Consider the following 24897-nt stretch of genomic DNA (forward strand, 5'->3'; position numbering starts at 1 on the left):
TGTTACACATCCCCAGTCCTCGTGGGTATTTTTATGTTTTATTTATTTATTACATTTTGATACTGCCCCATCCAAAAAGCTCTGGCGGTTGTACTGTGTTGCATCCGAGCTCTTGCTTGATATTTCTGCTGTTTCAATTATTGCAAGATCAATTATATTCTTGTAACCCTCTATTCATTCACATTAAGCATGAATACAGGATTGTTGTGTCAACAGCAGTGGGAGAAGAAACAGCCCCAAGGATACTGGATACTGAGCTTGCTGAAAGATTCATGAGTGACCTTGCTGATTGCAACCACGGTATGAATGTTTAGATTAAGTGGAGCCCCTGGGTCTGGTAGTTATGTATTAGAGCCATAGCTCAGGAAATAATGAGCTCAAACTTGTAATCTTTGTACTCATGACATATATATTACTGTATCATGTCCTGGGGCCTGGCATATATATATATATTCTATATGAAAATTAGTCCAACTGTAGCCTTACCTCCTTCCCCTTCACCTCCTAAATCCTTATTTTTAAAAGACCAATTAAGGCTTAATGATCAAAGAGGCCAGGAAGAAAAGTAACAGTTGTTGAACAATTAGTGCTTACTCACCAAGGCCAAAGACCCAGCAGGGGAGAAAGTGGCAACAATTTATTTGTCCATCCTGTACCAAGTTATGGGGTGCAAGAGATAAGGATTGTAATGAAGTGCCAGTTGTGGTGACGAGAAGAGAGGGTGAAGGAAGAAACAACATTCCCTGAGACCAGAGAACCATTCGGGGACCATTCACCGTCCCCGAAGGACGGTGTTGGAGTTGTCATAACCACAACCTTGATGGACATGAGGGCTGAATCCCATCCCCCCCGCAGGAACATCAAAGACCAAGAAGTGTATAAGACTTGAGAGTCTGGTCCTGATCGTCAAAGGGCAGGTCCAGAAGAAGTGGCTTCTCCCACTCCAACACTGCAGCATTCCCACACTCCAGGTTTATGTACCCTAGCTTCTCTTCAATCCCTTGCATCTTCAACCCCCAGGAGAAACCTTGAGCTGGCCATTCCATTGGTTTCCCTACACCTTTGGTAACAAAATCTCCTCCAACCCCTTTCCCCTCTTCCCTTCCCCTGCTAGGTAACTTGCTTTCCCTGCCAGGACCTCATGTCTATTGTACCTCTCCAAGTCTATTTCCTTAAGTGAAATAATGGCTGCATTCACATGTAACATGGAACTGTGGGTTCCATGTTACCCCCGCCGCAGCTCCCCTGTCTGAATGTGGACATAATGGAGAGCAGGGAGCCTGCAGTGCACAAGTCTGCACTGGCTGCCGGTTCGTTTCCGGGTCCAATTCAAGGTGCTGGTTTTGACCTTTAAAGCCCTAAATGGTTTGGGCCCGGGGTATTTGAGGGACCGCCTCCTCCCAAGGGTTGCTGCCCGCTTGACGAGGACATCTAAGGGGGCCCTGCTCTGGGTGCCGACAATGAGGGAGGCCCGGCTGTCGTGCACGCGGGACAGGGCCTTCTCTGTTGCTGCTCCTAGACTCTGGAATGCTCTCCCAGTGGCCGTTCGTTCCTCAGACTCCATCACGGCTTTTAGGAAGCTTTTAAAGACTTGGCTTTTTACCCAGGCTTTTACATAATCGTTTTTACTGCTGCTTCTGTGTGTTTTTATCTGTTGTATTGTTTTTATGCCTGTTTTATATGTTTTTAGCTTGATGTTTTTATTGCTTTTATTGTATGTTTTAATTTTTGTAAACCACCTTGGGGTTTTCTTTTAACGAAAGGCGGTATAGAAATGTAAAAATAAATAAAATAAAATAAAGTCTGCAGAGGACAGGGAGCTGGCTGCACAGGCTTCCTTCTTGCATGAGGGACAGCCTGTACAGCCAGTCTTGGCCAGAGAGAGAGAGGAGCTTCCTCCCTCAGCTTTTCTCACAGGGAACACAGGCCATGGTTCCAAATTTGGATGTAACACAGGCTGCATTTAACCTCAAGCTGGGGCAATGAAACTCACTGCAACCTGAGGGTTCAGATTGGAGTTCCAAGAAGAAAACCTCAGGTTGGCTGCCTTGTGAAACTGGAGTTTCCTGCATTCAGCTGTGCAGGTTTGGCAATCTCTGGCTCCTTAAACTCTGGTTCTGTATTATGTGCAAATGTGGCCATATAAAGACACTCCTGGTCTGGTTCCTTGTGTCTCCTCAGACATCCATTGGTTAAACCTCTTTTGAATTAGACAGGGATCTTCAGACAATATTGGTATTTGAGCTCACAGATACCGACTAGTCTACACAGGGGTATTAAGTCGATCCACTGGTATAAATTGGTATCTGGAGCATCTGAGCATGCAAACAGAGGATAAAAAAGGTGCGTGGTTTTACTATTGCTGTGGTTTTAAATAAGTTCTATCCTTTCTGGAGTGATTTGACCCTCCTGACTTTCCTTTTCAGCTTCCTTTTTACCAGTCCCCTCATTTTTGGGAAGTTTCCCCTCCTGAAGTCCAGTGCATCCGTGTTAGACTTCCCCACTCGCCTATAAGTTGAATTGGATCACACTATGGTCACTACTTTATTTATAGTTTATTTATTTATAGTTTATGTTGCATGGCAGTTGATAGGCACCATAACTCGCAATATCTATGCTTTTTAGAGCATGAGTGAAAATGTAAAGCCCCTTAACTCTCATCTTAAACTTCAGGGTTTGGGATTAATGAAAAATACCCTTATGTAAAGTAACTAAGAATCACCAGTTGTTAAACTAGTTTTCAAGCTTCACAGAAGTCCTCAAGCTGGATTATTTTTTAAAAAGGAAGAAGGCAGAAGAAAATAAAAAATATTTCTTTTTTTATTTTTAAAGATTTTTCTAATCTGAATACAAAGAAGAAAGTAAGAAGAAAATAAAAAAAGACGTTGCTTGTAAATGGCCTGGCTAGGACCCTGTTTGCAATATGTAACAGTCTTAAGACAGTGATCCAGGAAGTCATGTCCTCTCAGTTGGTCACCAGCCCCCCACCCCAAGTGAAATATACATTTTAGAGGTTCCTGCAACAGTACAGGAGGCTGCAGGCCACACTCTTGGTTCAGACAGGGCCCAACTAGGTCTGAGATGGAGCACATTGCTCCGATCTAGCCAGGCCTTGAGCCAATGGAGTAGATGCACCTGGCTGATTGTAGGGCGCTCTTGGCTAACATGCCACTGTGGCTTCACCCTCATAGTGTTTAATGGAAACTTCTTCCTTGCTCATGTTGCTTGAGTCCCACAAAGGCCTAGAGCTGTCTCTGTAGATGACTTTGCTTCTTGTAAGGTTGCCATTGTTTCCCTGGAATGCACCTATTGGATTTTGGCCTATTTTACAGGGATTAAAGGTACAGAACCTCTGCCAGGAAAAGAAGTGGCAAACCTAGGGATTCTGCACCTTTAAGAGTTGCATACAAAGAAGAATTTCAGGTGTGGCTTTTACCATCACTGCACTGCAGTGACAGAAATTCACCTGATGGATTTGTCCTTTATGCAACTCTTTCCAGTCCATTTTAAGCACAGTTACTTGGCAGTAAGATGGTGATTTTAATGCTATGTTTTTCCAAGTCAGTGTGTTTCCAACTGCATCTTAGCTCAATGCATATTTACTCAGCAGTGAAAGTCACTGGGTTCAAATGGGATATTTCCAAATGTGAGTATATAGGCGTTTAGCCTGTAAAGTAGTGGAAGCCTTTTGGGTCTGGCAGCCCTAAAAGAGAAGCCACAATTCTGCAAATTATATATTTATATACACATGAGCAGCCTGAGCCTGTGTTTCTTTACTCTGAAGTAACTCCACTGAGTTCAATAGGGTGTCTCTTTAGTAAATGTGATTAAGATTGCAATCTCGCCCATAATTATGTGAGTTTAAAACATTACCCCTCCCACTGATTTATAAATTGCAGACACTATTTGTTGTTTAATCTTCCTCCATTTACAACAATTCCCTAAATCCCTTGTTAAGATAAAGAATTCAGATCATATCTTCCTCACCAGAAAGAACCAGTAAAAGAGCCCTTTACTCAAGTACTAAAGTCTACTACTTTGGCAAACTTGGAAGCTTGAAGTCAGATTGTACTGAAACTGAAGGAACTGAAACACAGCAGGATATCTTTAATTATGTCCAAAAAAGTGCCTTTCTCTGTGTTGCAGCAGGAGGCAAACGTGGAAATGGTGGTAGAAAAGAAAAAGAAGAAAAAGCAAAGGGGGAAATATTCAAGAAGAGGCAAATCTACATGTGAGTATAATCGCGACCACATTAACAACAAGAAGGGTTCTTCTGGTATCTTTAATGGATAGGATTGGCTCCAGAGAAGGGTAGTGGTGAGGCAAGGCATTTCTTGAGGACCCAAGTTTGGCAAAGGGCACACTACCCCAGCAGGATTAGCATTTTTTATTTTGTTTACCCAAGAAGGTCTGAGGCTGTATGAGAGAAGTTTCTACATCCTTCCAGTTCAAGGTGTCTACTTAAAGTGTCTTGCTGATTGCACCCCTTCCCTGAATCCTGAAACTGTAGTATTAATACTAATCCTCCTTGCACTTCTTACAGTTCAGATTATAAATTGTTAGGACTGTATAAAAAACTTCCTGCATATTCTCAAATTATTTGGAAGTAGCTTACAAGGGAGCTAGTGGGTAAAACAGCAAAAAATTACGAATGTGCCGGATTTGTGTGGTTAGGGTTATTGTTGTTTTAATATCATAAGCTTTGTTTGAGGAAAATCTGGTTTTGTAGTCTTGCTTAGGGGTATTTTTAAAGACTGTTGGGGGAAATAAAGGACTATGTTTTGTTTAAAGCCCTTTTTCCAAGATAGGAAAGTGCACAGAATTAAAACACGGGGTGGAGGGGAGGGGATTGTGCCTGCTGTTCTTGCTCCAGTAATGTGCCTTGTCTTTGGGTGTGCAAACTTGGACACAGAAAAATGCTATTCCATCTCTTCCTGATCCTGCGTATACAACTTGCATATACATAAGTTTATAGCACAGTGGTGGGGACAGCAAGTGCAATCCCATTCACCCTGCTTCATGTTTTCATTTTACACAGTGGTGGGCAGCAAGGAAGACAGATTATTTACTTATGTATTTATCTATCATATTTTATACTCCTGATATGTACATCTCTAGGCAGTGTACAAAGTTTAAAACAATATAAAAAGTCACTGATTAAAATCCATGAAACACAATAAAAGCAATCACATAAAACAGTGATTAAAACAAATTATTAAAATTAATTCTAATTTAAAACCTAGAGAATAGGTGAGTTCTTGAGGGTCTTCCTGAAAACAAACAGAGATGCTCTTATTTCAATGGAAAACATATTCCAAAGCCTCAGGACAATTACAGAGAAAGCTCGATCCCGGGTCACCTCCAGATGAGTGGCGGCAACTGTAACTGGACCTCTCTAGGAGATCGTAACAGGCAGCAGGGTTCATGATAAAGAAGGTGCTCTCTTAAAAACCCTGGGCCCAAGTCGTTAGGGCTTTATAGGTAGTAACCAACACTTTGTATTTCACCCAGAAACATATTGGCAGCCAGTGCAGTTCTTTTAAAATCAGTGTTGTGTGGACCCTTCGTGTTGTCCCAGAAACCAATCTAGCTGCTGCGTTCTGTACCAACTGTAGTTTCCGGACTACGTACAAAGGCAGCCCCACATAGTGCGCATTACAGTAGTCAAGCCCGGAGGTTACCAGCATAGTTAGCCCTGCTAACTTGGCAAAGAGGCATCTTTTAACGTGGTGATTCTCTTTATTTAGCAGGGGGAGAGTAACTGGCCCTATCCACCCCCAGCACAGTACTTCCAGTGACTGTTTCTGGTGTCTACCTTATGTTTCTTTTTAGATTGTGAGCCCTTTGGGGACAGGGATCCATCTCATTCTTTCATTCATTCTCTGTGTCAACCGCCCTGAGCCATTTTTGGAAGGGCGGTATAGAAATCGAATAAAAATAATAATAATAAATAATATGTACCACTGTCTTAAGGTCATTTCCCTCCAGAAATGGTCACGTAGCTGACATATAAGCTGAAGCTGATAAAAAGCGTTCCTAGCCACCACTTCAACCTGAGAAACCAGGGAGAGCTTTGGGTCCAGGAGCACTCCCAAGCTACGTACCTGATCTTTCAGGGGGAGTGTAACCCCATCCAGAACAGGTATTATGCTTAGTCAGTAAAATCTTCCTCTGCTGCAGCCCCAAATCCCATGCAGCCGGCTCAGCCTGTGCCCAGAACTCACCCTGCCCCTGCAGCTCAGGGGTCAACAAAATGACCACCATGCATGCACACTGGCCAGATGAGCAGTGAGGGCAGAGGGTGAAGGCCAGCCATGCAGGGGATTTAACCAGCTGTTAAAAGGCCCAATCTGCTGTCCCCGCCACCACCCAGTCGGCACAGGCTGCCACTGATTATACATGGCTTTTTGCACGTGTAAAGTGGCTGCATGTGCAGGAAAGAATTGCCAGGGCTCACCAAAGTTCGGATCTAAAATCTCTTGTCGCATATTGTAGGATGTAGACCTGCTGAAGTTACAATACGGAAAAATGCATCTGAATTTGAAGACTACCTTTTACTCACTGTTTAGACACTGCAATTTGTCCCCTTCAGTGAGTGTTAAGGATTAGGGATTATGAAATGGATAATGTGGCTTTCAGACAGATTTGAGCCCTAGCGCCCCCCCCCTCCTAGAAATTAAGCACTGGGGAAAGTCTGTTAAAAGGCAGCTCCAATTCTGAGAAAGCTGGGCCTCTCCTCGGAGGGAGGAATAGTTACCTTGGCATCAGTGTTCCCTCTAACAGAGGTTCCCAGATGTTGTTGACTACAACTCTCAGAATCCCCAGCTGCAATAGCTTTTGCTTGGGGATTATCAGAGTTGTAGTCGACAGCATCTGGAATTCCTTGTAAGAGGGAACACTGTTTGGAATAGGTGAATATTTGTTGGCAGTGACAGCTTCTCCTACCTTCCTCATCCATGAATGGGCTTCCTCACAGAGTTCCCAGTAATTATGCAGGGAAATCTGAGGGAAGTTTATTTGCAGGAGAAGTCAGCAATGCTCTGGATCAAGCATGTTGCTCCATTGTCCCCTCCTAACTCTCCTCACTTTCAAATGGGGATAGGGTTGCCAACATTTCAGTGCCAGAATGAGGGACACAAGTTCCAGAATAAGGGACACATGTTTGTGGGGGCTGGATGGCGGGGCTGGGAGGTATATGCAGTGGTGATCAAGAGCCTGAGTATCACTGATGTATATGTAATTGAATTATATGCACTGAATAAATGAGGGACAAATGCTGTCCCTATAGGGACCAACATTTCATCCCTGAAATGAAGGACATCCTGCATAATGAGGGACAGTTGGCAACCCTAAATGGGGAAGTCCCCCAGAGGCCTCCATGATGATGTAGGATGCCGCTCCTATTTGCAGGTGGGGGTGCCAAGAGAAGGCAGAGACCAGTGTTCCCTCTAACAGGGATTCCCGGATGTTGTTGACAATGTCTCCCAGAATCCTCAGTGGCAATGGCTTTTGCTTGGGGATTCTGGGAGTTGTAGTCAACAACATCTGGAAATCCCTGTTAGAGGGAACACTGGCAGAGACATTAATGCTCTCTGCTGAGTCCTCTTGCAGCAAGAATATGGGCATTGAGCAGGGCATCAGGGGTTGGCTATGGGTCTTTGAATGGGCCTCCCTGGAGTGCTATTACCAGCGTGATGTAGTGGTTAGAGTGCTGGACTAGGACCGGGGAGACCCAAGTTCAAATCCCCATTCAGCTATGATACTAGCTGGGTGACTCTGGGCCAGTCACTTCTCTCTCAGCCTAACCTACTTCACAGGGTTGTTGTGAGGAGAAACTCAAGTATGTAGTACACTGCTCTGGGCTCCTTGGAGGAAGAGCGGGATATAATAATCAAGTGCTTGGCTGACCCCTAGTGTTGGGCTTATCTGTGCTAACTATATGTGATCACTTTATTCTGGTGTAATTTGTGAAGATTTTCTGCCTTTTGTACTATATTACATTTTGCATAATTTATCTGTTTAGTCTTCTGAATTAACTGCTAGAAGAATTGAATTATTTTAGCGTGGAGAAAATTGCTTCATAATTAGTAAAGAAACAATGTTTTACCACGATATGAGAAAATATATGGTAAAGAGGGTTCAAGTGAAGAAGATTGTTCATGTGGTGTGAGAGACCAAACCTGAGAGAGAACGAATCATCTCCCTGCAAGTATGCAACAGGCGCCAGAGTTTCTTGCTGGGCTGCTGTTTAGTTCCCTAGTTGTGGCTGGCTGTGCTTCTCGAAACATATGTTTGGGTGTTTGCAAATTCTTGGATTTGGTATTTGCTCAGGTTGTCAATGTTGCTGACATTTTAAAAAATGAATATAAAAACAGTATCTTGGTGAATGTTCCCTCCTCTAGTGTGCCATTGTTTATACTGTGTTTATGCACAGTGAGATTCTGGAGAGGAAGGGCAGCAGACCCAAAGTCACCAAGGGCAGCAGCAAAATGGCCCAAGCCAGACTTCAGTGAAGTTTGTCAAGGCATGGAAAAAAGCATCACGTCTGCTGTCATGATGATTTCAGTGGTGATAATTTTACTAACCCCCAAGTAAATGTGCCTAGGATCTTAGTCTTGAAGTTGAAGCAAAGAAAATAGAAACTGAGCACGCCTTCCCTCCATATCTAGAATGGTAGCCCTAGCTGCATACTCTCCATTTCACAGATGAAAATAGGGATACACTTGTAGCACCCAGTTCCCATACCAAGGATTATTTCCCAGTCCCTCCCCACACCCTACACATACTATTGCATATTGCTGAAGACTGGATTGCACCGGCTATATGCCATTTATTGCACCGTGCTGTATTGTACAACCATTTTTGTGCAGTTGTACTAGACACATGATGCACCCACCCACCCACTTGGAGATGTCGTTTCTAGAGATCCTGGTGTGGGTGCTGAATTCAAAAGAACTCTAGCAACTCCTGTGGGGTGGAGTGGGGAGGAAATTGCATCCCCAAGAGGCCAAAAAAAGGACAATCATTTTCCAGGAGCAGATTCTAGGAACCAGGGACTGTTACTGGTAAATCTGGTCAATTGGTGCCTATGTAACTGTACATTGCCAAATGAGGAAGTGCTAAGCATAGAGAACTCAACTTAAAAGAATTAATTGGGTACAACATATTAGATTCAAACAGTTATATACAATAATAGTTTCCACATTTTTCCTCTCCAAATATTAATAGTACTTAATTTTTAAAAAATGTATAGACATTTAAAATTTTTGCATTTTAGTTTTTTCCATAGCTGTCAGACACACATCCTCTTGATCTTGCTGAAAACCTAACCATTCCCTTCTTTCTGAGAAGTAGTGTAGCATGGTGCCTAAGAGATTGAGCTATGGATCAGGAAGTTCCTGATTAGCAGTCCTGGATTTAGGTACATAATTAACTGTAAGCTACAGTTTAGGGCCTCATATAATGAGAGGCATCTGAATGCAAACAAGTTGTTCTAGTAAAAACTAATCTGCCTACTTTCCTTTCACTATCCCTACAACTGAACTAAATATGGTTCATATCGGTTAGGTGGTCCCCAAGTAAGACCTTTTGTGCCTCAAAAGTTCACATGTCTGAAATCTTGGATCGGGATGGATGACATCATTACAAACTATGCCATTGAGGTGTCTGTGTGTCATTTACTACAACTGTAAAAAATTTGGTTCAAATCGGTTAAACAGTCCACGCTAGACCACTTGCACCTCAAATCTTTATATGTCCGCCATCTTGAATTGGGGTGGATGACATCATCACAGACCACACCATTGAGGTGTCCCTGTGTGTCACTCACTATAACTCTACCAAATTTGGTTCAAATTGGTTAAACAGTCCACAAGTTAACCCACCTGCGCTTCAAGAGAGGAGATCTGGTCTTGTGGTAGCAAGTGTGACTTGTCCCCTTAGCTAAGCAGGGTCTGCCCTTGTTGCATTTGAATGGGAGACCACATGTGAGCACTGTAAGATATTCCCCTCGGGATGGAGCCACTCTGGGAAGAGCAGAAGGTTTCAAGTTCCCTCCCTGGCTTCTCCAAGATAGGGCTGAGAGAGATTCCTGCCTGCAACCTTGGAGAAGGCACTGCCAGTCTGTGTAGACAATATTGAGCTAGATAGACCAGTGGTCTGACTCAGTATATGGCAGCTTCCTATGTTCCAAACATTTACACATCTGTCATCTTGGATTGGGGTGGATGACATCATCACAAACGATGCCATTGAAGTGTCCCTATGTGTCCCTACAACTGTACCCGATTTGGTTCATATTGGTCCAGCTTTAAGAAGTTGATAGGAGGAGACACATGGAATGCTAGGTGATCTTATAAGGCTACTGGAATGTAGGCTGAAAATGACTAAATTTCCATTTTTACATAATTTTAATTTAAAGGTTTTGCTAATGAACATAGGCTTATTGTAAGATAACAGTTTTTGTTAGATTATTAGTTTTTCATTTCATTTTTGCCACGTAAAAAAAAAAACTTTGTTATTTCTCTTTTCATTGTCCTTTTTGTAAGAATGTTTGTCTCATTGTGGAGAGAGCTTCTGAAAGGTAAACACCTTTGAAATTTAAATGAGCCTTAGGCCCATCAGCACTTCATCTAGGAATGTAATGACAAGTTGTTGAGAATATTAATACATAATTAACGCAAATTGTCAACATGCATATAATGAATATTCTGGAAGCTGGTGTAGCTGTAGGAACTAAGAGTGTGTTGAACTGTCTGCTGAGATAGTTCACTTCTTCTCTCAGTAATGAACTCAGAAAGTGGATTTAGGCAAGAAACTCTCTCTCAGTTCACATGCAGTATGAAATAACGCCTACTAGAAAATTGACATGTGAAATAGTGATGTTCGGATCCGGCGGCTCGATCCCGGACCGAATCCAGGCCGGTTCGGATTTTCCGAACCAGTTTGGATGTCCCGGAGGCTTCTATTGACTGTATAGAGTCTTTATTTTAATAACTTTAAAGTGTGTCCTCCATTTTGTGGCTCCTTCCCGAAACTTTTGCTCCTGGCATCCATTTTGTGAGGCTATTTTCAGGCATTGCATTGGCTGCGCTATTGATCCTTTGATTGGCCAGAATGAGTCCTTTGGTCTGGTAGGCTGCTTGGCTGTTGTACTGTTGAGAGCTGGCACCCTGTTGGCCGTGGGGGGAGTGCAAAGGCAGGGGCTCCCAAAGGAGGGAATTTCAAAACCTATATAAACCCAAGCCTCTTGTCTGGAAACTTCTCTTGGCTGCAGTTGTGGGATCATCTCTGAGACCTGCTACTTGCCCTTTGCTGGCTGCTGGTGTCTCTGTGAGTCCTGTCCCTGACTGTGTCCTGTGTCTCTCTGTCTGTGTGCTCTAATCCTTTGTCCACCTGCCCCTTGTGACTCTCTGTGTGTCTCTTGTCTGTACTGTTACTTCACTTCACTTATTTTCCCCAAATTTCCCTGTTTCTTTGTCTGTCTGCTTTTCTCCCCCCCTCCCCCCCTTTCCCTTCTCATTCCTCCCTTGGGCCTACCCTCCCCACTCCCACCCACTGCATTCTCATTGCTTTAAAAGTTCTTCTATTTATTATTGCTCTTTGTATCCTGCCTTGTTTTTGTTCAACTTTTTGATTTTCACATTCCATTGGTTTTTCATTTATATATTGCTTGCTGGTTTTGCTTAAATTGTGTAGTAGCATTTTGTTTGTTTCTGCTGCTGCCCTGCGAGTTGGTTCCCTTTCCCCCACCCCAGAGGATTCTGTTGTTGTTTTTTGTTGTCCCATACAATGCCCACGCCCACCTAAAAAGAAACCCAATGCTGACCAGCACAGGCCCTTATCTCTCCACCTGTCAGCATTTGGGGACCTGGCGTGGGCACGGCACACACCCCAGAAGTAGCACAGCCCAAATAGTACTAGACTCAGCGGCAGCAGTGGGTATACGTTCTAACACAGTGTAAATATTGTAAATACTTGTATGTAAATAAACATGTAAATAATTTTTTCTTTAAAACCCCATGTTAAAATCAACCCTCAAAATTGTCCAAAAGGGGGGGGAAAGGCATTAAATAACTGTCTCTCTATGTGGCTTTTACCTTTCACCCACTGACACACATTCTATTCTTTCCAATTAGATATTATTTAATGCCTTAGAAAATCTTAATTAAAAAAAACCATCACTCCTATCTCTCCGGAGATTGCTGGGAGGGACTGAGGCCATTTTTGCCATGGCCCCGGACCCACTTTGGGGGTGCTGCCGCCCCACAGAGGTGGGTCTGGGGCAGCCCAAAAACCCCATTCTAGCCAATGGGAATTTCCCCCCCCAAAAATTCACCAATAATACTGGGAGCAACCAATTGCCTTGGGATTGTTGGGGTGGAGGACACCCATGGGTGGCTACCACCCACCCCAGCTTTTTGCCCCTAAGTGCTCCACATAGGGAGTTATGGGCAAAAATTGGAAATTTAAAAAAAAAATGTAAAATATCAGAGGAAGGTCCAATCGACTTGAAATTTGGGTGGCAGGTAGAACACAAGGTCCCCTTTAAAACCAGCTATTTTTTGAGATCCGAACCGGTTCTGTTTGGATCCGAACCGGACCGGGGTGGTTCGGCAAAACCAAAACCGAACCACCCCGGTCCGGTTTGGACCCGGTTCGGATCCGAACCGAACCGGGAGAACCGGTTTTATGCACATCCCTAATGTGAAATATTTTCAGTATTTGAAATGTGCAATTTAAATACCCAGTATAATTTTATGCACCCTGTTCAAATAAAGTTCTGCATTCAGGTTTGAAGTACAGTACTGTAGGTGCTTTTTAAATTAGGGCTTGGCAGCTCTTAGCCCTGGTGGCTAACTCCCACTGTACACCCATTATGTATCCCAGCTGCTTTCCCTAGAACAGACTCAAAGGGCTTTTTCCTATCCCAGCAAGAGAAGCTTTGACTGAGCTCTGCTTTTTCTATGCATCTCAGCTGCTCATCCCTATTTTCTTATACCTCGCTCATGCATGGAAATCTACAGTTGAAGTACTTAAGGAAATAATTCTGCAGAAAATACTGATGTATTGCTGTGTGTGCTGGGAATGAATGACTTAAAGTAAAGGTAAAGTGTGCCGTCGAGTTGGTTTCAACTCCTGGCGACCACAGAGCCCTGTGGTTGTCTTTGGTAGAATACAGGAGGGGTATTCTCCCCTCTTCCTGTGCAGGGAGACGATGCCTTTCAGCATCTTCCTATATTGCTACTACCTGATATAGGTGTTTCCCATAGTCTAACCAGCGGGGATTCAAACCAGCAATCTCTGGCTTGATAATCAAGTCATTTCCCCACTGGACCATTAAGTGGCTTAGAGAGGCCCATATGTCCTCGTTGCTATATCCTTCCATCTGAAGATCTGGCTCTGTTAAAAGGACCTTGGAGAATGGCTGATTGGTTCTCTCCTGTTGCTCTCCCCCTGTTCAATAAAGAGAACCACCACTTTTAAAAGGTGCCTCTTGCTCAGTTAGCAGGGAACATGCTACACTAAATATGGTGACACTACACTAGATGGTGTTTTAGTGTTCAGGAATGTGTAATCCCTGTTATTAAGCAAAGAGGCACCTTTTAAAGTAGTGATCCTCTTATATTTAGCACTGGGGAGAACAACTGGACCTATCCAACCCCAGCACACCATCCCTCCAGTGGCTGTTGCTGGTATCTGCCTTTATGTTTCTTTATAAATTTGTGAGTCTTTCTTTGGGGACAGGGGACCATTTCATTTATGTATTTTTCTATGTAGTTTTCTTTGAGAACTTTGGTTGAAGAGTGGTATATAAATATCCATTGCAGTAGAATCAATAACCCTCTATCCCTGGCTCAGAGACTTAATATCTAGAGATTTAGGGATGCAGCAGGGCTGAAATCTTGGAAATAGCAGCTTTAGTGCATGTGTGTGAGCACTAAAAATGTTTAAAATGTAAACATTTAAAAGTTGATCCCAATGTTTTGTCATCTGAGCCTTGTTTACTAACACAAGAGGTTCTACAACAGCTTCCTGATAGGGATCCTAACACAGGCCTGAAGCAGGGTTTATCTTAGGCTAAAGGAAGAATCTGGAGGCTGGGCTGTACTGAAGGGGAAAACACACAGTTAACTCATCACACCCAAATAAAAATCTACCCAAAATCTCTCTAATAGGGAAAAATTGAGATAAACTTGGGAAAGTGACAGGACCAGGATTGGAAGGTAGCCAACACAGGCACTGGCTGAGGGCTCAGGGCAACCAAAAGGTGATGACTGATTACTGAGGCCCTGCTGGGTGGGGGTGGGGAAGGCGGCCAATGAGAAGTGCTTCAAGCTGCTATGCTACTGCCAAGGTATGGTTCTCCAAGCTATGGTGCCAAGCTATGCCTCTCCAAACCCTTGTTGAGGCTTGCCTCAGCAACCATAGCTTGGAATGCTCTTCAGTCGCTAAGCTGGTGGCCACCAATTCCTTTACTTATAATCCCCTCCATGTGAAGCAATGGAGGGGAGTTGGATTATAGGGAAAGGAATTGGTGGCCACCAGCACAGCTGCTGAAGAGCATTCCAAGCTGTGCCTGCTAAGGTAAACCCCCACGAGGTGCATCAGTAGGAACAGATTATAGGTAAAGGGGAAAAAATGGTGGCCACCAGTTTGACTCCCCACCCACCCCTGTTAAGAGGGTCTGCAAAGCCACTTTGCTGAGAGTTGCCAGCATGATTTTTCCAGGCACTGGTAAAGGGACACTCTCTGGAAAACAGGGAAAGCTGGAGCGTCACTGCCTAGGTCTGCAATCCTAAATGCACATAAGAGTAAGCCTGCATTGAACAAAATGGGAGTTACTTCCAAGTAATAATGCACAGAATCAGGCTGAATAAGATTATGCCACACATTAGGAACTTCCTGTTTTGAATCCACCCCTGCCATGAATTTGCTAGGTGATCTTCTGCACACCATCTGTTCTATAATCTGCAATATGTGGATGAGAATACTGCTCTACTTAACAGGGTTGTTGGAAGGACTACAGCAGTTCAGTAATACATGTGAAGTGCTTTGAACCCTGTGTGTATCATGATGTATGTGTGCTTACTGTTGATATTGATGTATATCAGTTAATAAACCGTGCAATGCTGTTACAAGGGGCCCATGTGAACAACTCAGACAAAAACCTTGTGGCCAAATATTGTTATATAATATGCCAAATGCGTATAAATGTAGTCTGATTTTATATTATCATCTTATTATCATCATCATTATTTTAATATTGTTGTATTGCTGGTCTATGACCAAAATAAAGTTTTACTTACTTACTTACCTTTCTTTAATTGTGAATTCAAAGGGTGGTGTGAATGCATTTGGCTGATGCATTCATCAGCCAAATGTCTTCTAAAATCTCATAACCTAGTAGGTAAGTGGCTTTTTCCCCCTCTCTCTCTCATTTATGTAATGTGCAACGATGATAGGGACCAAAGTGACATGTGAGTTGGTGCACGGAAGGAAGCAGTTTTGAGGAACACCAGCAGGATACTGAACTGTAGTGCAGCGGTCATTTTGAGGCTAGCTGTAATGCGTAGTTGCACGGTCCTAAGTAACGTCTTGTTCCACATTTAGTCTCCTCTCGCAATCTTTAAAGCAAATATTTTTAAAAGTCCTACTACTTTTGTTTCCAGGTGGATTGAAACAGCAATACGCAATATGTTTGCACGCCTACTTGGAAGCGAGTCGCACTGAGTTGCCAGGATGCTTTCCCTGAAGGAAAAAAGGCAGGCTGCAATTTGAACGTTCTCCCGACTACGCGCGCCTGCAGAAGCTCCTCTATCGCCGTTCCTTCCGCTTTGAGGGGAGCTACACCCTCTGATCTTCCACCTCCTTTGCCACGCCTCCCTCCCTCTTTGCTTCCAGGGCACCGCCCCCTTTGCCTCAAGGACCTTTTACTCAATCTTGAGAGGGCTCTCTACTCCAGTGCCTGTCTATTCGGATGACTCCTCCAGTCCTCTCTTCCCTTTCTGTTTATTTAGGGGCGCCTGTTCGTAGTGTTTGTCTGCGCGTCCCTTCGTTGGATACCAAAGCGGTCATGATAGCGGGAGAAAGGAGGACTCTAAACAGGCACCTAGAGTAGGCAGCCCTCAGATCGTTGTGTGTGTGTGGGGGGGGGGGGGTCCTTGCGCGCGGGCGGCGAGCGCGAGTTGTCTCCTTCACTTCGCCCTCCAGCGCGGCCTTCACGCGGCGAGAGAGAAAGGGAGCACGCGCGCGAGAGAGAGGCAGGAAGAGAGAATCTCCCTCCTCGCCCCTTCCCCGCCTAGACAGGTAGGTAGCGGGTGGAGGCGACGACGGCGACGAGTGCCGCCGCAAGGTGGGGTTACTATAGCAACGCAGGGAGTGCTGGGATGGGGGAACTTGGGAGGGGGATCCCTTTGCCAGTTCCGGGCCGCGGGCGGGTTTGTCTGTTTGCCAGCGCGTGGAGGAGCAGGGCCCGTTAATGGCCTGTAATGTGTTGTTGTGTTGGGTCGTATTCTCGCAACAGCCCTTCGAGGTGGGTTAGGTTGGAAGAGCCACCGGCCCTGCGAATCAGTCTCTTGGCCGAGCAGGGATTTGAGCAAGTCCGGCAGGTCCCGCTCCCTCCTCCCCACACCGCCTCTCCTTTGGGAGGGCCTTATGCGTGGGGCTGCCGTGTGGGGGACGGGGATTAGGGGCGGAATTGGGACTCCTCGCCTAGTCGAGGCCCTGGCACCATTTCCTCTTATGAGCTCATCGGGTTTCCTCTTCCCAACTGGGCTGATCGCGCGCGAGCCCACGTGTACCCTTTTCATTAGGAAAGTGCTCTTTGCGCTGCCCTGACTCCTCTTGCCCCAGACAGACCCCCTGGCCCGCTTGGGAGTAGGTCCCGTTTGAACTTCGTGGGACTGCCAACTCAGTGTGTGTAGGCATGCAGCGTTGGAGGGGATTGGGAGGGGTTTGTCTGCTCATCTGTGCTTGCCTGTCCCCTTCCATGCAACGTTTCCATTCCTTGGCTGCTCTTCTTCATTTGGGTATCTTTGTTTTGATCTGCTCTTGTTAGAAAAAATGCGCCTTGTGCTATAATTCATAGGTCTCCACCCTACTCCCTTAACATCCTGGCTGGGTTTAATATTTGTTCCTTTACTTGGAGCAGTAACTGAATCCCGCTCCTGCAGGGCATGCATTAGCAAAGAGGGAGGATGTGCTTCTGGTGTGTGGGTGTAGGCGGAGGAGGAGGCAAGAAGAAGGAAGAGAGGGTCAGGACTGCCGCCTTTGTAAGATGGCTGCACAAAAGTTAACCTTGCAGTACGGGTGATTATGAAGTTGTTTCTTCTGTCACCCTGCGCCCCTGCCCCCAACCCCACAATCTCTCACTGCAGCTGCTAGACTCAATGTCTTGTCCCTTGTCTTGTGTCCCTTCTACTTTGAGCAGGAGATGCAAAGAACAAAAGTCTGTTAGTTTAACTTTTTTAAAATGCCACTGCTGAAAATGTCTATACTCTGTGGGCGTTAACCTGAATGTGTGCAGTTTACATTTTTTAATGTAATTTTCCCATTTTATAGATTCTAAGTTGGACTAGATAGCTATGACTTTTAATCCAGCATGTCAGCGCCCACCAAGACGTAAGTAGGGAAAGAGCTGAAGCAAGGATGTTGAAGTAACTTAACTAACAGTTTTATAAGTTATAGTAAGAGTATTTTAAGACAGATTAATATTTAACACAGTTGATCAGCCATCAGAAAAAGTTGTCCATCTTTTACAATAATAGCTACTTGGAATAAATCTAGGACTTGGCACTGTCAAGCTTCTTAAATGTGTGCATAGAAAATGCAGCCTTTCTACTTTCTGTTATGGGTTTGTCACCATGAACTGTTTAACATGATGGAGTCACAGTAATTTGTAAAACCTTCTAAGAATTTCTTAGGGGTGCTTTAAGATAAGGGAGTGGAGCAGTTTGAAAGAATAACTTCAGGGAAAGGTGTGGCGTTACCCATGCATTTTTCATAATTTGTTGTTGAATCATTCTCATACTTGCCTGCTCTAGCAAAGTTATGCATGGTTTTTGTGAAAAGTTTTTAAAAAAACAACAACCTGGTGTCAGTACATAACTAGAATTGGGAGGTGCAGCCATTTGCCTCAGCTCTTTATTAAAGAATTGATACGTGGCTGGCATCCTAATTCTAAATGTATTGACTTGGAATTTGCTTGCACTGAAATCAGTGTAGCTTACTGGCTGTTAACCAGTTTCAGGATGTCAGATCTTGTGCTGTGCAAATTTTGATATGTCAAAAAAATTTTTAAAGTGGGAGGTGGTATCTAGAATGGATTGAAACATATTGTGACAGCCTTGAGATGGGTAGGTAGGAAGGTAAGATGGCATAATCCTTTTGCCTTTAAAATCCTGATCAGAAACTTTTTTTCTATGTGGGGGCCACTTTGGGGTATAGGCAGGTCCTGGTCCTCCATTTCATTCTCAGAAATGGACTGCTGGCTTATGAACTGGCAACTGAAGAGAGGGGGGAAAGTGAGGTACTCCAGGCTCAGTTTGTTACACATCTCCAGTTGCTGATTGTTACTGGTTACTGGAAATGCCATCTTCCAGCCTGTTTGTCATCTCGGTCGATAAAGCGATATACCACAATCTCATGCAGTCAAGTTTTACTTTCATTACCAATACTTCCAGTTCTTACATTTCAAAGTCATAATGTAAAAATAATCTAACACATACTGGCCAATTTTGTGTGTCATTGTAAAACACTATGTTCAGTCCAGAGAAAACCTGAAGTGCCACCTGTTGTCTGTTACTTGCTCTTGGGGTGTGTGTGTGTGTGTGTGTGTGTGTGTGTGTGTGTGTCCAAATGGCTTTCAGCTTGATGTGAGAGTTTCCTTGGCACATTGAGGCATGAGGGGCAGCAGTGGCGCATCGTGGACACTGGGGCAAAGGGGCAGAACAGAAAGGTGACATATACTTTTAATGAACGGTAAAAGCTCTTGCTGCCTGACATCTTGCGTGACCAACTCACTGCATGCCCTGCTGCCCAGCTAGCTGATGTGTATGTGAGTTGACCAAGTGGGATGCCAGGCAGCAAGAGCTTTTACTGACCATTAAATGTATACTTTGCCCACCCCAGTGCCTCAGCCATTACTGAGGGACAGCATTTGGTATTTCTGTGCCCAGCACAGCAGAGAGGTGGGAACAGGGCCTTTGTGGTCAGGTAAACACAGCAGAGGATCTGGAACAGTTCTTATTGTCTCTGAAATTCCTTTTGTTCAGCTTCAGACTAGCCTCTTAGCTGAAAACCAAATGGAAGTAGTAGCAAAACTCTGGCTATTCAAGTTTCTAAAAATACAGCAGAGCAATGACCCCAACTCTGATTTATCAATGATATGTCAATTCAGACACATTGCAGAATTGCTATTGTCTATTGGAAGAATTTCAGAAATTGTACATGCTGTAAAAATAACATGGTGTGTGTTTCATGTATTTTGCTTGCTTTATATGTGTCAAATATTAAATCAGCTTCAAGTTGACTTAAGCACTGGAAAATTTTCCAGAAATTTTTTTGATGCAAATTTTAAAGAACTGCATTAGTGCTTATTCACAACAGATTGTTTTCTTATTACAGGGGCATTGCCTTGAAACTTGAATGTCTATAGCATTATTTTAATATATGGTTGAAAACTCCCAGAAAATAAAATCTATCCATTTCATCAAATTGTGGCTGAAGATGCCAACTGACCATAAAATATTGTGATAACTTGAGCATGTTGGTGGTGAAGCACGAAACTTCAGTCCTTCAAAGGGTTATCTGAGCTATCACTTCAAAATGACAATATCCCAACTTGTTTGATAATAGTAACTCGGGGCTGTGAAATGTTGTCTGGAGCATTGCTTTTAACAAGTCTTGCATATGCATCTTCATTTTTTGACTACTCTTCCAAACCTGTGCGTGTGTCCATTAGAGAACATTGCCAAACCATGGTTTGGCTGTTGGGAACATGCTGCAGGTTCATGCCTCCTCGTCTCATGAGAATTATTGCCCTCCTCCATTTCCTGTTTTGCAATTGCCATGATATCCAAATTGGACAAATGGTGATTCCCACAAACCATAGTCTACCTCCAGATCAGAAACGTGCTTCTGACTTTGATTTGGAGGATAGGCTTCAGTACCACAGATCAGGAAGTGGAGATGGGAGTGTGCAAACTACAGCAAATTGCTGAACCATAGTTTGTCTGTGACCAGATCCCAAGTATGCAAACACACCACATTTAATGCACCGTTGTATTAGGCACAACTGAATTTGTATATCTGTGTTAACTCCTGTTAATAGGTGGTACCAGTAGATTCAAATGTGTACCAAGTCCATACAAATATTGTAAAATCCACAATAAGTTTGAGGGTGACCTCAGTTTCGAATATTCTTTATCAAGTGATGCTCTGCACGGAAGCATCTGCATAAAACATTATGTGAAAAAACTACATTAGTAGAGAACTTCATGTTCTACATCTTTTAGGATATTTCATTTTCCACATCTTGTTTGGAAGCTTCTGCAGTCAGAAGGATTTTAACACATCTGTGTTTCCACTTGATAAAGAATATTCGAAACTGAGGTCACCCTCAAACTTCTTGTGGATTTTACAGTATTTGTGTGTACTTGGTACATATGTGAATCTACCAGTACGAGCTATTAATAGGATTTCTAACAACTGTACAAATCCAATTGTGCCTAATACAGTAGTGCATTAAATATGGTATGTGTGCATAGTTTCAATCTGTTTTGTATTCATTTTGAGTAGAGATCTCAATATGCATTGCTATCTGGTTGTCTGTGACCAGGCTTACATATAGTAAGCATATATATTGCTAGCTTTGCACAGAGCAGATGACTGTATATTTTTGCACTCATTGAGTTCAACACATCATTAATTTCCCCCCACTGTAACCTCCAAGGACAATTCTGTACTACCTGAGAGACTTTCTTTAAATCTTGGAAAATCTCAAGTCTTAAAAAAAAATTCTGGTGATTATAGAGGGAGCAAAAATATTAGAGAAACTAGGAGGCAAGACTGTCTCTTTTTAAGTAGACTTAAACACATCATTTTCTGCCTGCCCTGTTTCTCTATCCCTATATCTTGTTTTCAGCAATTGAATAACAAATGTAATATAGTAAGATAAAAACGCTATGTTTTTAATACACAAGAGTTAAATATACCACCTAATTGTTAGAACAGTCTATATGAAAAGTGTATTTCAAAATAAAAGTTATATCTTGTGTGGCAACACAACTTAATGGATAAAGAGGATATTGAATTTTACTTGAAGTGTATGCATAGATTTGCAGCTGTTATTGAAATTTGTTCTGAAAGTATTGTTGGATGGATTTTGTAAAATCTATCAATATTTGCTTGAATGATATTACTTGAATGCTTGTTCTGATGTTTCTTTGGTAATGTGCATGAGCAGAAGATGTGCTGAAGCAAGCATGTGTTTCTACATACTTACTTGGAACTGTGTTTGCGGGGTGTGTGCATCTTTTTGAGAGAATAAGGCTGCACTGGAAAAGCGTGCCCTAGTTTTCTATAAAGCATCTGTGTATGTTTATCTGAATGGGATGTTTACTACTAGAAATACAGAGTGCTGGTTCACAGGACTAGTTTTGTTATATCTTGGATCCTTTTTCTACTTTAGAATAAAATGTTGGCTAGAATTATAGTGCAGGAGTAATTTGTGTCCAACCGTCTTATATATGAATAGTGCTTTTGAAATTGCAGCATGCCTAGAACTAATCTGTATGTTGTTTATCTTACTGCACGATTAACATGCCCATTCCTATGTCTCCCTAGCTCCAATGGCTATTCCGCCAGCATATGTGGACCTTGGCAAGTCTGCCAGAGATGTCTTCAACAAAGGATTTGGTATGAATAATATTTAGTGCTGCATTCTGTACCTGTGTCTGACATATTATTAAATGTTGCTGCTGCCAGTAAATTTCAATCCAGATTACATTCACACTCTCCCCCCTGTGATATTAAGCAAGTTATTTACAGTAATGGATATACGTGACCAGAACTCTGTACCTTGTTGACTTCAGTTTGGTTGTTTGTGGAGCATAATACCCCCTTTTAACCCCATAATTAACCCCTGCTAACTTGGCAAAGAGGCACCTTTTAACGTTATGATTCTCTTTTATTTAGCAGGGGGAGAGTAACTGGCCCTATCCACCCCAGCACAGTGCCTCCAGTGATTGTTGCTGGTGTCTGTCTTGTGTTTCTTTCTAGATTGTGAACCCTTTGGGGACAGGGATCCATCTTTCTTTCTTTCTTTCTTTCTTTCTTTCTTTCTTTCTTTCTTTCTTTCTCTGTGTAAACCGCCTTGAGCCTTTTTTGGAAGGGCGGTATAGAAATCGAATGAATGAATGAATGAATGAATAAATAAATAGAACTGCCTGCTGAACTTCTCAACATTTAATTTAAGTCTGTTTGTCTATCTGGTCCAAGACATTGCCTTTCTCTTTAGAGTTAAAGATGTGTGCTGGTTAGTACAATGGAGACCCATTCAGGAATAGTAGAAGTATTTACACCTTGGTTTTGGGATAGTCAGAAGATAATTGAGACTAAACATTACAAGTCCCCTTCAGGAGGATATGGTTGGTAGTTATAGCTAAGTGAGAATTCTCCCTTCCCCACCCCTATTTTATTCTAATGGAAACAGGAGGTGGGAGATGCAGGAATAATTGTCCTTTCTATTGTGTTAGTAGAAGTTGCTGATATCCAGTGAGGTAGATTCTAATTGCAAATCGCTATGTAGGAAACTGCTTTATACCATGTTACACCATTGGTCCATCTAGCTCAGTATTGCCAACTTTGGTTGGCAGTGACTCTCCAGGGTTTCAGGCAGGAGTCTTTCCCATCCCAACATGAAAATGCAAGGAGTTGAATCTGGAACTTTCTGCATCCAAAACAGTTGATCTAGCACTGAGATGCCGCCATATTGCCAGTAGTCCTCAAATTGCAGTGTGGGCGCTTTGGGGGGTCTCGGAGACAGTGACTGGAGTGGTATGAAATTCCAGGCAGGGATAGGATCCTCTGGGAGGTTGAACTTTCACTTGCAAGGCAGCATGCATTGCTAGTGAGAAAGTAGTTGAAGCTCTGACAAGAGTTGATTAGTACGCTAAGTGCTGGGTTCCAAGTCTAATATTGATGACTCTTATTAAAATCATTTCATAATGTAAGTACGGTAAATAGCATCCATGTAGTAACTGATAGAAATGCTGGGGTTTTGTCATCAAAATTCCATAGTGGATCAGGGAAGCCAGAGTGGTTTCTGCAGATCACAGATGTCTGTCCTGTTCCCTTCCTTAATGGATTGGAGTCCATGGCTGCACTAGACTCCTTGTGCATGCCTGTGGCTTGTGTGTGCACACAATCCAAGGCTTCAGAGGGAGGTAGAAAAAAAATCTCTTTCCTGCACCAGAAGCCTCCTTTTTATTTCTGGAGTGGGTCTGGAACCTGTCAGAAAGCACGGTGTCCTGGGCTCACTTCAGAAATGTTTTCGCCCCCATTGGAAGTTATGTACCCAGTGGGGGTGGAATTATGCTCATCTCTGCTCCTAGATTCCCAATTCAGTGGTCTTGTTTGTTTCCTGTTTGTCTTGGGAACAAGGGTATGTGTGGGAGCAGTGAACTAAACCATAGCCCTCATTCCTGTTGTCACTTGAACTGACTGCATTCAGTTGGGTGATTATTTTGGTGATATAATGCGTATTAGTATAATTAAAAATTCTGCTCTCCTTAAACTGTGTTACAGTGGCAGGATACAGTTACTGTGATTTGTTGCTTATTCACCAGAACTTTTAAAACAAATTCTGAGAGTGGGACTCAGTTATAGTAGCAGCAATACAAGCAGAAGGGGAGTAATTTTGATGTCTTATGAATCTGTCTGGAATGTTTATTAAAATGTCTTCCAAAATGGAGATGTTGCATACAAGTGGACTATAGTAATGTAACTTTTTTTGGTTTAGGTTTTGGCCTGGTGAAATTGGATGTGAAAACAAAATCTGCAAGTGGAGTGGTAAGTGTTTACAGTCTAATATTTAAACAGCTTCATAGCTTGTAAATCTGGAAGGAATGTAATTTCCTTCCTTTTGTATGGATGTGCATGGAACTGCGGCGCTGCGGTCTGGCACTGGGGTGGGAGTTCCTTTAAGGGCGGGGGGAGGGTGTACTTACCCCTCCCGTCGCTTCTCCTCCCGCTGGCACACGTATTTTAGTAAGCATTTGGGGCAGCAGGGTACCTCCCTGCCGCCCCTTCCCCCGGTTGTCAGCAAAAGGCTTCAGAAAGCCTTTTGAGTGTGCACGTCGCGGAGATGTGACGCGTGCGTGCGATGTGCGCACGCACAAAAGGCTTTCTGAAGCCTTTTGCTGATGACCGGGGGAAGGTGTGGCAGGGAGGTACCCTGCCGCCCCAAATGCTTACTAAAATACGTGTGCTGGCGGGGGGAGAAGCGGCGGGAGGGGTAAGTACACCCTCCCCCGGCGCCAAACAGCCCCATGTCTGGACTGGTCTGGAGGCCTTTAGAATGGCCTCCGGACTGGTCCATGCACATCACTATCCTTTTGTGGTGGACGTTCAACCTTTCCCCAGTTTTCCTTCTTCCACTGGTAGCTGGCATGAGACATGCTTTCAGAGAATCTCTAGGCCATATGAAGGCCAAATCTTGAGTTTTTGGGGAACACTTGGCTTGCTACTCCTCTCCTCTCTGATATCTGCCATCGATCATAGCCGTTGCCATAGAGTGAAAGCATAGCTGTAGAAGCTTGTCTAAGCTCTGGAGATGTAGCTTCTATCAAATTATTGCTTTTGTAAAGCCTGTGCTACCTTGAAAATTAAGTTTAA

General features: G+C 43.4%; 1 protein-coding gene across 1 annotated transcript in view; it reads left to right on the forward strand.

Annotated features, from left to right (window-relative positions):
- Positions 1-3436: 3436 nt before the first annotated feature.
- VDAC2 (voltage dependent anion channel 2) overlaps positions 3437-24897 on the forward strand; it is a 35262-nt gene continuing 13801 nt past the window's right edge. Inside the window, 4 exon segments of the mRNA XM_053310049.1 lie at positions 3437-3526; positions 4147-4231; positions 21847-21918; positions 24023-24072. Coding sequence (XP_053166024.1) covers positions 3470-3526; positions 4147-4231; positions 21847-21918; positions 24023-24072 — 264 coding nt within the window. The 5' untranslated portion in view covers positions 3437-3469.

This window comes from Hemicordylus capensis, chromosome 3, assembly GCF_027244095.1.
Source record: "Hemicordylus capensis ecotype Gifberg chromosome 3, rHemCap1.1.pri, whole genome shotgun sequence".
NCBI lineage: Eukaryota > Metazoa > Chordata > Lepidosauria > Squamata > Cordylidae > Hemicordylus > Hemicordylus capensis.